Source organism: Python bivittatus, unplaced genomic scaffold (assembly GCF_059951505.1).
Source record: "Python bivittatus isolate LINGU-HERP-01145 unplaced genomic scaffold, Pbiv_v1 ctg000020_np1212, whole genome shotgun sequence".
NCBI classification, from domain to species: Eukaryota; Metazoa; Chordata; class Lepidosauria; order Squamata; family Pythonidae; genus Python; species Python bivittatus.
Window position 1 is genome coordinate 47,051,568 of NW_028277030.1, and position 16,519 is coordinate 47,068,086.

Genomic DNA, 16,519 nt, shown 5'->3' on the forward strand with positions numbered 1-16,519 from the left:
TTGTTAAGAAGCTAATAAATGTATAACCTCTTATCGCCATCTAGACCTGTATTGATTGATTTCAATGGTTATAAAGCTTGTCTTCATTAGAACGATATTATACATTATATACCTTATTGTGTATTGATTTTTCTATGCTCAACACATATTATAATAAAGAATTAAACTCAGAAAAGAGTCATAGCAACTTTTAAACTGACTTCCAGAGGAAAGACGGAGAAACAGCTGAGAATCCTTTGAAGTCTAATCCAACTTTAACATTGTAAAGGTTATACATGAATCTGAATTCATTTATAACCTTTACAATGTTAAAGTTGGATTAGACTTCAAAGGATTCTCAGCTGTCAATTGCTTGAAACTTCAGTTTGGCTTTCTGTTTTCTTGAGAAAAATTCTGTCCCAAAATTTCTGAAAAGCATTCCTATTACAAAACTTTGAATCCAGAAAGTTGCTTGTTGTAGCAACTACTCTGGCTCCCTGTTTGAACAGCATATTTTGGATATTGACTATATAAAATAATATTCTATAAATCTGTATTTTTACCAGTGTTGAATAACTGTAGTTGTCACATTAAAAATCACAAATAAGTATATGGAAGAGTGATTTAGATAATTTTAGATAATTTAGATAACTCAGGTTTATTTATAATTTAGCTCCTGTTTGAAGATTTATAAAAACAAATTTATTTATCAGATATTCCACCAACTACAGATGGATTTAATTTTCATTGGCTTGGATCCAGCAAAGCTCATATATAGCCCTATCTATCAGTTCTCTTCTAGGAACTGAATCAACCACAATTTTCACCATCCTTAGACATGGATACCAACTTGAAAGTTCTGTTTTAAGTAGCTATATTATCAAACAGTATTTGCCAAAGAAATAGATTGGTTGGAACATTAAATGTTTTCTTGAAGCAACACACACATACACAGCATTAAATAAATTTGTCAGTAAGGAAGATAATAATACTGAATTAGTATATGTGCGCTCTCTCTCTTTCTCTCTCTCTTTTTCACAATACTCCACAACCGCAAACCATTTGTAGTCCCATTTTATGAGTTAACCATAATTTTCTAGTGAAGTTCAGCTTATTAAAGGAATACAGAAATAGAAACAACTGCATTGAGGAATTCCTGGTTAATCCGTCCAAAGCAAAGGTTTCTACTCTACCAGTGTTTTTCAACTTTAGATCTCTAGGTATTAGACTAAAATTTTAACAGCAGCTTTGATCACAACAGTTGTGCTTATAAAGTCCTACTTTTTTCTATCAAAACATTAAAATTAAAAAATCAGAGACACATATTTAACATAATTACAATTTAAAAAGAGATGATGAAACAAATGACTGTGACAGTAAAAAACAGCCCTCCAGTCATTACAAATCAGCCATGGATGCCTCAGTAATTCTCTCAAATGCCAAGTTGTTATCCCATAACTAGGCAGTAACAAGATGAAATCAGGAATCCTTTGGAAGCAGATTTTACAACTGGGCCATCACAATAACAAAGACCTTGTTTGGCATACCCACAGATCCCGAGCAATTGAACTAATCAAGAAAGTTCATATTGTTTATCATGTTTGAACTGCATACACAAAGAATGACACAATCTCTTCTACCATCTGTTGCCAGATGACCAGATGGACATTCTTTTTGGCCATTTCAAGAGCAGTGAAAGAGGAAGCAACTTTGTCTCTTCCAAGCTTGTAATCTATCCTCTCTTTTTCTCTGCTGATTTTTACCTACATGGTTTTACATTCCTCTTTCAGATCCTTCTCCACGGAATTTTTCTTTCTAAAAGAGAAACTGTCAAACTAAGTTGTGAAATGATTACAGAGAATCCAGCATTGCATCCAGTGATTTTAGAGTCTGCATACAGTATTCCCTCTGCATAAGATAATGACTTTACAGCTAAATGAGACCCGCTGGTACTTACAGAAGATTATTGCAAGCTGCATTTCTTAATTTTAAAAAGACATCCCGACGGCTATGTGCAGATACTTGAACAATCAGAATTCAGTGTTTAGTATGCGACTGCAATCTCTTCTAAAAATGCAGATCAGCATGTTTCAGTTTACAGTCAAGTAATATTAATGCTAAGCATTTCTTTGAAATTGCTTGCTTTGCAAATCACCCTCTGAGGATTACATAAGTATTTGTTGTCACATTATAATCCCTGGAAATGAGAGATGGAAAATATTTACTGAGGTAAATTTCAGTTGGTGAAGCATAGTCAGAGGGGGAATCCATGTGCCAATGGCACTTCCCATTCCAAAATGAAGGGGGAAAAATCATTTTGAAAAAAAATATGTTAAGGAAGCAGGTGGCTGTGTAGCGAAGTGCCAGGCCCCAGCATCACCTTTATTGGCAAGAAAGTTTCTGGGCCCCAAACTGACCTCATAAACTTGATGACAGGCTGCTGTACTTGTATTGGAGGGTTGTGTTTGCCTCTTAACCCTTATTTATCTTTACATTACATTCTAATAAGTCGATGCTATATATCAGTGTTGTCCAAACTTGGCCACTTTAAGATGAGTGGACTTCAACTTCCAGAATTCCCCAGCCAGCCAGCCATTGAAGTCCACTCATCTTAAAGTGGCCAAGTTTGGACAACACTGATATATATATATACACCAGCTATATGGTGAATGGGCAAGGCTTTCTAGCATCCACAATTTGTTTTCAGCATTCCAAATTTGCCTACCAAACTAAAAAAGGTTGGGGATCCCTGGTGTGGCAGTATGTAGTCTTGCAAATCGTGTGGACCTGTGTCATCAGGATGGGTGGAAAAGAAGCTAAGTCGGAAGAATGTATGCAGTAAGTTCAGTTCATCACACCAATATGTGCTCTGTTATGAAAGGGAATTTCAGAAGGAGCACAGTGGTCTAAGAAGGAAACTGCTAAACTAGGCAATAGTAAAAACCAATTACTCATGTGGTGGTGGTGGTGGTGACTATTATTAAAAATGAAAGCAAACCAGATCTCTTAAGAAGGGTTTTTAATTTTCTTAGTAATAAATGCTTAAATACATTTTTTTAAAAAAGAGACTTACTCAGACTTACCCATTCTTCACCCATTTTAAATAATAAAAACTTCCCTGTGATCATTAAGAGATATGTTATTGATTTTTCAAAGGTCAACATACACATTAGAGTTGGAGGGTAGTCAAGAATAGTTCCCTAATTTCTCAGAGAATGCAGAACCACCAAAATAATTAATTCATTGCAAAGAAGGTCCCCCTGGATTTAGCTGTCTTGCTTTTAAAAACCTATGTGCAATGCCAACTTAAAGAAACACTGGTCTATTGTTCATAATTACTACCTTCCCCATCAGAAAAAAATTCATCTCCATCTACAGACGATTGGAAAGAGGTACATGCTAGCTCCTAGAGCATTTAAAATCTGAGAAATTATCATTGGAAAGGCAGTGAAGGACAGGAAGGCCTGGCGCAATATGGTTCATGGGGTCACGAAGAGTCAGACACGACTTAACGACTAAACAACAACAACAACATTATCAGAAACCATAAGACACTGCCAGTACCAATTTATGTAATGTGTGTATTTACCATCCTTTTAGGTAGAAATCTTAACACCATCCTATCTATACTTAAGAAGCTTGTTAATCCTAATGTCACTGGGTGCTTGGTCAAACGTTAACGGAGAATGCAAAATGTAACATTGTTGGTTTTCATGTAGATACTAAGATTTCAAATCTCACATTATCTTCATAGTGGTAAATGGGGAGCAGCATAGCTGCTTTTCTGCTCATATGAATAATGTTGTCCAATATATCTATTTGTAGAGGAAAGATGAGATAAAGTTGGTGAAGGTATGCAAAAACCATTAGCAGATACAAGAAACCGTAAATGGCATCTCAGCCCTGGGAAAAGAAAGAGTGTGAGAAAGAGACTCAAAATAACCCTCCCTTGCTTCTGCCTGGTATAACAGAGAAGGAAAGTCTGGCAGGCTTTCAAGATTCTGTTATTATACCCTACAACAATAAAGTTCCAATAGTCCTTGCAGCGTCTATTTCCTGACCTGGCCCTACCTTGAAAACTGACGATACCTGAACTAGTTCCATGGACAACGTATACCTACAAAACATATATATTCATGTGTGTGTCTTGGCAACATAAAAATCAAGCAACACTGATTTCTGAAGGAAAAAAAATGCAAAGGTGTGATGAGTTATGGAGTCCTTGGGGTTCTCTGAGCTTGGCTGTTTTCTTGCAAACATTTCTGCACTGAAGATGTTACCTAGCCGGGTAACGAAACGTTTGCAAGAAAACTGCCAAGCTCAGAGAACCCCAAGGACTCCACAGTTCAACCCTGAGCTACGCATATTCGCTTCTATTGGTGTGATGAGTTATTTATGGTTCAAGGAGAGATTTCTGGTACAAGGAGATGCAGGGCTAAAAAAAGCGCTTAAAGTTGTAATACAGTACACTTGGATATAATTTGACAAGGAACAAGTGTTCCTAGATGCAAGTCCAAGATGTTTTTGGCAGGTAACAGCTCCCTGAGTATAATGGGCACACCTGAATGTGGGAGTTTGTCTGACCGGCTGTGCAGCATGAAAACCTTGCCTAAATTTAATGATGCCAAATCAGTTTTTACTTGACAGGGATCGTTTTTCATTGCAGCCCTCCTATCTGACAGCTCTTGCCAAGCAGCTTTAACTTGTTCAGTGCATTCGGGCACGGAGTTTCTAATAAATAGAGAGAATAATCAAGCATGCTAATTCTGCAGAATTGTTTTCCTTAAAATAAATCACAGAAAGAAAAATGAATGACTAGTCAGGACAGATGGCCCTCATTTTCATAATAAAGCGCCCTGATGCTTTGCTCTATGCTTGCATTTCTTTATAATCACAGTAAAAAAAAAACAAGTTATTAATGAGCTTTGTGTTGTGTATGTTTGTTTCTTTACTGGATAATATCAAGATTGCAGAATTTTTTTTGTCAGATTTTGTCAGGTCAAAAATTTCCCTTTCCTGGTGAATTATGCAAGCAATAAAAATGTTGAAAAGGCTATCCAATTAAATACTGAGTTACTGTAGTAATCTGGGCTAGTTAGCAGCCCATCTGGATAAGCCTAAAAAAGGATTCTGAATTTAAGAAATTTGGATATCTGCCAGGGGCCTCTTGCTTGGCTCATGTCTGTGAACTCTAGGTTACCATCGGATTATGGCCAATATACTTCCTCACATCCATTACAAATATTTTAGCAGAACTAAATGCATGGGAAGATTATACCTGCAGATAAGAGTAGAACAAGCTCTCTAATATATGCCAAGTACACTCTAAAATACAAGAATGAACTGTGGCTGTATAGAGATTAGAGCCTGTTCACAAGGAAACACAAGCATTTAAAAACTTATTAGACTCCTCCTCTACTTCTCCTAAAGACTTATTCCCAGAGAAGTACACTCGGACCTTATCCATCTCCCAACTTTTGACTCTGGGACTACAGGGCAGCAATGAGAACAGACGTAAAGTATAAAACATAGAATAATTAAATAGTAAAAAGAAGCATAACTAAAATCAGATACCAAAGAAAGTGAAATATGTCAAAAGAATAGCCAAGTGCGCTCTTGAGTTCTCTGAAAATAAAACTCTTTCAGCTTGATGTCAAAATGGATGTATGTGTATAATATGGAACAAACTCTGCTGTGGGAATAAGGTTCGAAAATAACACATAACCGCTGCTGAGAAAGCTTGTCCTCATTGAGAGAATGAGTGAGAGGGACTCAGTTAAGCTTCTGACAAAAATCTAAGGTTAGAGGTAGGCTCATGTAAGGGAAGACTTTCAAACTTTCCTGGCAACTCCTGATTACATCTCAACTCTGAAGGCCAGGTTAATCTTGCAGATTTTACAGTACATCTGAATTTCCAAAGCTTGAGGAGACTTATTTTTTTCAATATTAAAATCCAATGAAATAACTACAGTGTGACAGTACTAAACCTATACTCCTTCCACTCAATAGATTTCATTCAACCAACAAAACAAGCAATATAATTCAATATAATTCCATCTGTTTCTAACATTTGTGCCTTGTTCATCCGGTATGTATATTTTGAAACTCTTTTCTTGAAGAAATATCTTTTTTTTTTGGAAGAGATATAGGTAGCCCAAAGCTTTTCAATGCAATGAAATCAACACAAACACATTCACACACACAGAGAAGCCTGTAAGTGGTACTTTTGGCTCTGTCTCAAAAGTTTAGCCATAAGCTTTTGGCAAACCTGGTGAAAGGGATATTTCTATCTCAGCAGACTTTGATGCTGCAATTTGTCCTCACAGTGTACCTTTGTTCCGAATCCCACATAATTTGTGTTGGAAAGTATATACACAGAAGCTCCATGTTTGAGGGGACATCAGACATTTTATGCTGATGGGACTTTCGGGGCATATTTGATAAGAGCAAAACAGCAATTCTTCCTAGGTGGCTGAAACAGCTATCTTCCCACAAGAGAAATCTGTGCTGATTATTTGCAGAGACCCCAGGTAAAGTTATCATGGCATTCTGAGAAATTTAAATGGCCATTTGCCATTCTAGTCATATTTGACATAAGACGACCAAGGATAGTGCTAGTGGCATGCTGGTTAAATGCTCCTCATTTGCTAGGTTTCAGGCAAGCAGAGCAGGCAAAGCAGTAATTAAATCTGCAGTATTGGCAAAGATACACCTGCCCCTATGTGCAAACACACAGTTATTGAGACTCTGGTGACAAGGGATGAGAATCAGTGACACCTGTCAAACCAGGTAAAGCAAATAATCAGCACAGACTTCTCTTTCTGGACAACTTACTTCTGTTATTTCCATCAGATAACATTTCCCATCTCTTGAATCTTATAATCATAGGATTTTTTTTTAGTTTTCTTTCTCCATAATGAAAAGTTATGATTTAGGAATGAACTTTTTTGGTAATCATCACTGAAGAGAAGCCAGAAATTATAGTTAGGTATACAGGGCATTACCCAACATTACACTATAACTACAGAACAGATAAGTAATTGTTCTAAGTAAGTAACTGCCCACAGTCAGGGCAGTGAATGATTTGTATTAAATAAGAAGATGCATATCTGGAGATCTTTAAAAAAAAAAAAAAACTAAAATCCACTGGCTGTTAGTTGGCAGGGAAGAGGAGAAAAGGAAGAGACTCACCCAGCTGCCCACTCTCCCACCCGGAAGGTGAACTTTTCAGATTTCTAGTTGCTGAATGTATGGATAGGATTCCACCACAGAGAGAAACTGTATTTTTATACCATTTCCCAATGGAATAAGGAATATATGCCGAAATCTGGAGTAAATATCTTTTACTAACTGGAATATATTTGGGGCCAAGAATTGGCCAGGCTAGAAATATCTATACTCATAAAATTTGTAGGACAGCTTTAAAATATACATTACTACGCTTCTGGATTTTCCTTTCACAAAATTAAATGCAAGAATAATACAGTGAGTTAACAAAAAGACTCATAAATGCTGGTACCTTTACAGCACTCTCCCTCTGTAAGTGTGTGCATTTGATAAACATACAAAAGTATTTAGCAAGGAAAACTCCAAGCTACTGTATATAAACAGGGAGCAAACCCCACACTCACTTGCACTGATGATGTTACCTAGTTGGGTAATGAAACGTCTGCAAGCAAACAGCCAAGCTCAGAGAGCACCAAGGACTCCACAGTTCAACCCTGAGCTACAGATATTCTCTTCTATTGGAAACTCCATTGCTGATGTTAGCTTTACAAAGAACACATTACTTTGCAGAGACTCTGGGAAGATCTTAAATATTTCTTCTGAAGGTTGGTTAATTTGTTTCCTTCATGGGAAGCAGCCAATTTGACACTTTTCCTGTTGCTTTCTGGCTGATAGTGAATTAGTGGGATTTCCTATTATTTGTTTGCTGAATAAATGGAGAACTGCCAACATGCCTGGATTGCTACAAACCCATTTGTAGATGGGAAAGGACATCTTACTTCACAAACTGAGGAGCAGAATGGGTAACAGCCAAATTATGTTTATAAGTCACAGCCTCATACTAGGATTTTAACAGAAAGTAAGAATGAACGATAATAACTGCTCAAGTTTCTGCTTTAAGATGCCATTTATTTTTTTAAAGCTCTCCTAATAAAGTGCCTGGGATATATTTCCTCAGCTATTTGCACAATACCATTTTGCAGCTAAGCACACTGTAAATTGTCTTGTATCTACTTTCTTTTCAACGCTCCAATAAAGGCTTTTGCCTGTTCTGCTCTTATTAGGACCACATAAATCAAAGTCTATTAAAGGCCAAGTCTGGTAACCTGAAAAAACAGTCAGTGCAATGGAACTGTTTTTATGTTTGTTTTTGTGCTGGCTGAAATAAAGTAAAACTTCAAAAAAAAAAAAAAAAACCCAAGTGGCAGGACACAACTATGCATATTAGAAATGTCATCTTAATTTAACGACGTATATAGCAGTGCAGTCTTTAACTGTTTATATAGAATTAACAAGAAAGCCAATTAAGAAAATTCACTAAAGACTATGGTGCATATTTTTATTTCTCGAAATCATTGCATATTTGCATGGATCAATTCTATACCACTTTCATGAGAGTTCAATAAGGCATTTCATTGTTCCATTTGATAACGCATTGGCACTATCTTTGCAACTAAGCCTAAGAATTCAAGTGCTCCTGAGATCTGCATGGCTTACTGCCTTATGCTCTGCAATATAATTTATGTGATTTCAAGACACAATATATCATACAGTCTTTTTATATACTGTACATGGATTCATATTGTCCATTGTCTAAAAGGGGGGAAAATAGCCTTAATATTTGGTCTGAGGTATGGGGAATACTAAGGTACTTTAAAAAGTAAATTTCCTTCAAGTTGAGTTCAAATCCTGGCTTCTTCATGACACAATTCATGTAGTTTTCTTGGTAACAATGTAGGAAATGGTTTGGTACTGCCTTTTTCTAGTTTGTTGAGTTTGTTTGTGGCTATTCAATTTAGCCAAAGTCCTGGGATTTTCCGATAGTCTTCCATCCAAGTAACAACCAAGTCAACCCTACTTAGCTTTCAAATTCCGCCAAGGTCGGCTGGGTACTGCCACATAGCTAGGCTAAAGCACTTTGGGCACTCTTAAAAGCTTATTAACATGATGTTCAGAAATTTATCACACAGCTTGCATGGCTCTGCAACATCCCACTCCTTCTTATGACATGTCTAGTTATAAGGACGAAATATTCCCAGTGACATCTTCTTCATCTCCTTTGTTCTTGGACAAACTTCATCTTTTCTAATGGGGCATATCAGAGCATGTCCACCACATCATTTCCCAGCTCCACCTTTTTCATATCATTCAGACATAGCCCTTTACAATTGTATCAGTCATAAAATGGTGAGAAATCAGTTGGTTTGGAGCACATGCATATGGAAAGCAGCCTCTACTCCAATGGCTCTCCAAATTTGTCACCCCCTAAAATGATAAATGAATTTGTGTGAATGCCCCCATCAAATCAAATTATTGATTTCACTGGGGTTAAGAATGCGCAAGGAATAAATCTATCACTTTTAATAATTCAATTTTACTTCATACATCACAGAGATTTTTAAACATTGTGGTACAGCAACTGCTCCCTCTGGGCTCACTCAAGCAAAATGAAAAGCAAAGCCCAAAGTAGGTTTTGACAGTGCTCTCACTTTACCTGCACAAGCCCCATCACAAATTTTTTACAGCATTGTGACACTCTAGGTTGCTTAGATTCTCCAGTGAGGGGAAATCCCAACCCATAATCTAGGAACCCTTGTTTTAACCCATTAGCTTTGCATGGGCTATCAAAAGTATTATAGCTAAAACAGAGCTTACCATAAAGGGTTGAAGTTTACTTTTCCATTTGGACATCGAAATATCCAGTACATAATCCTGGCAGCTAGTTTTTATTCCTCAAAAAAGGCAAAGGAGCTGCTATCATGCCTTCTTTGTAAAGCTGATGTTGTTTCAGAAGATAATTGCCTTCTCCTTGGGGAATTGGTAGGGTGTTAGTTACAGTGATCTCAGACTCCTGACATTTCAAATTAATTCACTCTCTGAACTCTTGCTTTAAAACTATGCTTGAACAACTTGCCTCTGTCAAATGTTCTGAATATCTCAAGACTCCAAAGTCAACAAACAGCAGCTGAAATATACAGCTTTCTTTTTTGATTCAGGATCATCAGTGTCACTTTGAGAAAGATAATCTCCACTTGAGTTCTTACATTCCACAATTCTTTACAGACAAAGGTTAGCCTAGGAGGATTTTTTCTTTACAGGTCCTGTTACAGTTTCAGAAATGCAACCTGCAAGAAAACAAAATATAACCAAAAAATTAGCATCGGCACAGTTAAGCTTCAACACATACACACCAATATACAGACACACACACACACACACACACACAAATGAAAAGAACCATTCTCAATAAGTTATAGCCAGATAAACAGTGCAGACAAGTCTTCCAATCACTTACAAAGGAGAAAGTGCTCTCAAGAAACAGCATTTTCACTTTTATCTCTTCTGACCTCTGATCATAGATTGAAACCATTCAATGCACTGGATGTAATACAACATTTACTACTAACATCAAGCACATACAGAAACTTTCACTTCATGAAAACAAAGAAACAAAAAAATGCTCTGCTTTGAGTTAGTCAAAATTCCTTTCAAAACTTAATATGCCCTGAAGAATCTCACTGACAGAATCTGGGCATTTAGTTCCATCTTCACTCATTTAATACATTAATACACTTCTTATGATGATATACATCAATTTATGAAATAAACATAAACACCCATTTGCAATAATTCAAAGAAAATGTAATCACTAAGATAAAAACAACAGGATGAATACAGATATAAAATCAGTAAAAGCTGATAGCTAGTGATTGCATGTCATTGTGGCATACCGGTTAAAATGGGACTTTTCAAAAGCAGTGCTAAACAATCTCCTTTGGCTTGCTTTGTGAGCTGGGGTTTCAATATACAGGAGGGCAGTTTTTGATAGGATTCTTAGATTTCATTTGGATGTTCTGCTTGAATACTGCATCATTAAGAGATTACTGAAAATTGAAGGGAAAAGACCCAGGAAAAATAGTTCTAGGACTACATGAACATAGCAGGAAGAGCCCTGTAACATGGAGCCTGATCTCCCTCCCCCCCCTTTGTGATTTTTGGAACAGTGATGTTTTATTTCCTGAGACAATTAAAGATATAGTGCTTCCCTGTAGCCCCCATATCAACATTATTCTATTTGTCATGTTAGAAAATTCCATGTATCTCGGTTCTTATTAAGAGGTGCCATGTATCATGGAAAATAGCAAAGAAGGCAGCTAACTGAAGACAGCTAACTTTGCTCATATTGAAAATGAAATGCAAAAAATCCAAGTAGCTGCAGATGGTAATAATACAGGAAACTGTTTTATTCTGATTTGACCCATTGGTCCATCTAGTTCAGCACACTGTCTTTACTGACACAAAGTAGCTCAAAAGCAGCAGATAATGGTCTTTCTCATCCCTATCTGAAGATGCTTGAGACTGAGCAAAGATTTTCTGTGTACAAAACAGTTCTTTCTTTTTCAATGAGGCTTACTTACGAATAGCCATGCAAAGGACATCCCTGTTTCTTCTCTGAAGGTGGAAACACAAGCAGATTCCCCAAAATGCATATGCAGTTAAGACATTTGAAGCTATTGTTAATCCAAGAAAATGCTCACAAGTTTAAGTATGCAGTGCTTTTGCTACACCTATATACCTAACCTACATTTTTGGTTTCCAAACTCCGACGACTAACTCAGAACATTAGTCATCGGGCAAGATCTATGTCATATTTGTTTAATGTTTTATCAAGGGGAGATTACTTTTCTCAACTAGCAATATATGAAATCTTCAGATTAGCAATCATTACTACCTAGCATTTTGAAAATGCTTAGGAAGAAATCTAGTTTCAACTGCAATGGCAAATTTCACCACGTGGCAGATGCTATAGCTTGTTTAGAGAAGCTGGGAAAGAAAAGCTTATTCTTGACAGGCACTGCATTTCAAGAAAACAAGGCCTTCCAAATTCTATGGAGTTGGCAATAGAGATGCTGAGATACAAGAAATGAATGAGAAGGTAAGAAAAGCTCAAAGTCAAAGGAGAAACCAAAGTTTCTGATGGCAAACCGAATGTGGCTTGAATAAGATAAAGAAATGGATTTATTTTTCAATACTGCCCTCTTGGCTACAAAAAGGACAAGCAATTCAACATGACACATGAAGACCTGACATTAGTCACAAGGGTTTTTTTCCCCCCAAAGAACCATGAAACTTCCAAAGTGCCTATGAATTTTAGTTACTTTTTAAAATTCTCCTAGCATAAAAGTTTTAATTTCAGGTGGGAAGGGGGTTGCTTTTTCACAGCGGCCGACAACCCTTCACGAGACAATCTGCACTTGTATCAATACAGGAACGTTGTTCTCTCCCCCAATTTGGCAACTGATTTCTCAAGTGAATGGGACAAATCATAATCTTCAAAGGTATAGGTGACCTGTGTGGTGAGAGGACCTACTTTTTTAGGGAAAATGTGTCACCTGAAACGTGCTTTCATTGGAACACAATAAATCAAAGCAAACATTCCCCCTAATCTTAAAAATGACAACTTTTTACAATATTATCTTCATAACGCTAACCCTGCCTTTCTATAGTTCATCCCAGAAGAAGAAAGCTAAAACATAAATACACACATAAATACCCACTTAATTCCTTTTCTTGAAATGAATTTATGTTTTACCAGTCTAGTTGCTTTAGAATAGGCAACACTCCAATATCAACTTGAAACTCTCTACTGAATGCTTGTATGTCATTCTAATTCCAACTTCTGGTGTTTCAAGAGACAGAAAGAAAACCACTACAGAGTTCTACTGAATTTCCTGCTTGTATATAGCAAGAGAAAAACATTATTATCACTTGATATACCAGCTCAGAAACCAATTCATCCACCAGTTCTTGGCTTCTGCTTTTTTTTTTTTTCCTTTTCCTACAAAAGTTCAAAACAAAGAGGTGGGTACTGGTGGATGACCCATTAAATTCTTGATTTGTCAAAAGTTGCAGTTGTGCAATATATATTTTTAGTTGTAAACTGTCCAGAGTCATTTCAACAAGATGGGCGGTGACAAATTTGGTATATAGATAAATATAAATATAAAATATATAGTAAAGATTCTAAGGATGCAATATATATATATTTTATGTGAGAGTAATTCCTACTAAGCTCAAACAGATCTATTTCTGGTAGACATAGGTACCAGTGCAAGAGTCATTTAATACACTTTGTAAATTCTTGCCTATTTCCGTGTGTGTATATGTGTGTGTGTGTTTAACCCACCCTAACCCATAGACTTTGGGTAAGGTACAACAGAGTATAAAGATACAGAATAAAAGCAAAAATAAAAGAAATAGAATTAAAATAAATTCCCCAGATGGCCAACAGATTATTTCAATGCTAGTTAAAAGCATGGTACAATAATGTTGTTTTAACAGTTTTATGAAATCTCAGGAGGGGAAGAGCTGCCTGAACCTCTGGAGGCCAGGAGTTCCAAAATACAAGGACTGCACAGAAAAGGCCAGCCACCTGGTCCATGTTCTCCTTCCCTTAAGTAGAGGAGGTACCCAAACAGGCCACCTTGTGATGTTCTTACCAGACAGGCAGATTCAACTTGGCAAGATGATGCTTGATGTAACCCAATTCATTTTGTATGAACTATGTCATTACTCCTTATAGTACGGCAAAATGGATCAGTATTTGTGAGGGTTGGAGCAAGAGAAAACAAAAACACAACCTAAGACAACCAAAAAGGTCTAAATAAAACTGCTTAAAAAAAAAACTGGCAAAGGTCTGGGGCTTTATAGCTGTACTTTATTATTTTCTTTTTCTAATTTTCCAAGCAAGAGCTCAAAAGAACACATCTCCTACAAAGTGCTGAAAGACTATAAATAAAACCTGTCTTCTCAAGTATCTTGAATTTTGCCTTCTTAATTCTGCCAAATGTTTATGCATTCTCTTGTGCTTTGGCTAGGAGAAAAAGTAAATGTATGCAACCATCTCCTGAGGGTTTCCTTTCACTAAAAAGCAGCCATGGTCACTCACTGACTTAACCAAATGAACTGAAGGTGAACAGGTTGTTGATCCAACCCAGATCTGCCCCCACAATACTTCCTGTCCCAATTGCAACTTCCCACTGTTGCATTTCCTGATATAATGGAAACTAAATACCTGACTAGAATTATATCATGAATCTCCAGTTGAATTTCTAGCTTGGTCATAATATTATCCAATGAATTAACAAAACTGATATCTAAACCAGGAACTTCCTGGCTCATATTCTTCAAAACTATGATTAATCAGTCCTCTGGTAAAGGATTGGGGTTAGAAAATCCAAAAGAAGATTCACATAATTGCGTTAGGAACATGGGAAGAAGTTGTACCTAAGAAGCTATGAAGGGTTTGACCAGATGTTCTCCCTGGGTATCCCAATCAGAAAAGAGCATTCTAACCACCGTCTCAGCAAAATCAAGAATGATGCTCCTTTGAAGATCACAGGCTACACAACTTTGATTTAAGCTGCCTATCTTACTAATATTAGCACTAGGGTTCTATACTCATTAACATTTTCTAATCTTGATTAACATTAACATAACTTGAACTAAAAACTTCAAAAGGTCCCCAAAGGACTTTCCTAGTTTCCTAGTGATGATATTGCATATGATAGTTACTGCAAAAATCTACAAGCCTCAGCTACTGAATTCCCTATACTAAATTATCTAGATGGCAGTAAACAAACAGAAGACTGTGCCTCAGAGCTAGTTAGGATATGTGAGCGCTGTTTACAAAGAGAAAATTAACTAGTGTTCTTTCCTAACTCTGGCAGTGGGCTCTCCTACCTTTAATTCTTCTGGCCCCTCGGCTGTTCTGTTTATTCAGATCTTCAGAATTTTGGCTTCAACTGCAGAATTCTAGTAATCTTCATATTTTGCATTTCTCTTTATTAACAATATCAGAATTTAAAATCACTTTATAGCATGTATCTGTTACTTCTTGACTTTTAAAATGTGACCATGAGTATCCATGGGAAGGGGAGTGACATCATGTATGTCATGACTGAGCATGCAAATGATGTATCTTGCATGATGTTTATGCAATGACATGACTGATGCATATTCATAATGGCATAACTGGAGTTTCCAAAGGATGCCAATGACTATGACTCTACTTTCTATTGTAAAGTTTAACAAGGTTTTATGTATACACTTAGCTGACCTCTCTGGAGTAAAAGTGGGACATAATTGCTTTAAACAAATAAGATTACTGGAAAACACTGTGTCATGGCAGCAGCAGATAGGTGAAAATGTAGAGGTTACTTATGAACTCCATTAGCCAAAAATGAAATTTAAAGTGGTAAAAAAATGAAAAAAAAAAGAAAAGTAAATTAAAGAGCCATAGGGATGGTTTGACCATAACTATGCAGAAATGGTTATAAAAACAAAAGCATGCTTTAAGCCCAAGACAAAGGGAAGGGAAAACAGTCATGCTTTCAAGATTCAGTTTCCATAGCGTGTATCAATGAAGTATAGTTTCAGTCAAACTTCTACACCTGTTTCTAACCTGGTCTACCTTGGCTAATAGCAAAGTGGAAAATAAAATTTCAGTCCCAGATGATTTAAAGGAGAGAATGGGCACCTGACTGCACCTCTCCAGCCTAGAAGGCATCAAACTGTTATGTGGGGCTCTTAACACAGAAATAGTGATTTCTTTGAGGTTTCTTAAAATCCTATTGCAACATTTGTTAAGCCCTGAACAGGAAAGCACAGATCCACAAATATTGCTGACACCAGGTCTTTTCTCTTTTAAGAAACCATTAAAAGTTCTAATCAATGGAAATTCTAAAAGAAACTAAAATGTGTAATTCACTGAAGCCAATGGAACTTGCTCTAAGTAAACGTGTGCATGACATCTAACATGATTGGGAGAAAGAATTCAAATTCATAGGTGGCAGCAACATTATTTTTTTAAACAGGATTTAGCCATGTATGGAATGTAGAACATATTTAGAATCTGATGCTGGCATTACACTCATAAGCCCTGAGAAAGTAGGTATCTGAGTTATGCCCAAAACGTCCTTAATTCTCAGGTATGTCAGTGTAGGACTTAAGAAGGGGATGTTCATTATATGCAACACACCTTTACTCTATTGACTCTGCCACTTTCACACTCATTTTATATTACCCAGATCAGAGAGATGGCTTTTTCTGGGGCAAGAGAGGTAGGGAGTGATTCCTCTCAATCTTCCTCTGCACAAAGGAATGGAATTCTGTGTCTAGGTTGAAGGAGGGGATGCTGTCTGCCTGAAGTTTTGCCCACTGATGTCATCCAGCCTGGTGGCTCTGTATATGATGGAAGTCCAGCAATTTTACTCAATTAGGTCATCAGTCCTGATACACATGAAGTAAGCTC

At 36.8% G+C, this 16,519-nt stretch overlaps 1 protein-coding gene across 7 annotated transcripts in view; it reads right to left on the reverse strand.

The window, feature by feature from the left end:
- Positions 1-16,519, reverse strand: part of UBE3D (ubiquitin protein ligase E3D) — a 90,099-nt gene that overhangs the window by 23,197 nt on the left and 50,383 nt on the right. For 5 of the 7 annotated variants that reach the window (XM_088138052.1, XM_088138064.1, XM_025164917.2 and 2 more), the window contains one exon: positions 8,532-10,331. Coding sequence is in view for 1 of the 7 variants with exons in the window: in XM_088138061.1 (XP_087994187.1) it covers positions 10,311-10,331 (21 nt within the window). In the remaining 6 variants the exon portion in view is untranslated. Of the gene's footprint in view, positions 1-8,531; positions 10,332-16,519 lie in introns of those variants that run through there. The other 2 variants (XM_025164918.2, XM_088138045.1) reach the window with 2 other exon arrangements.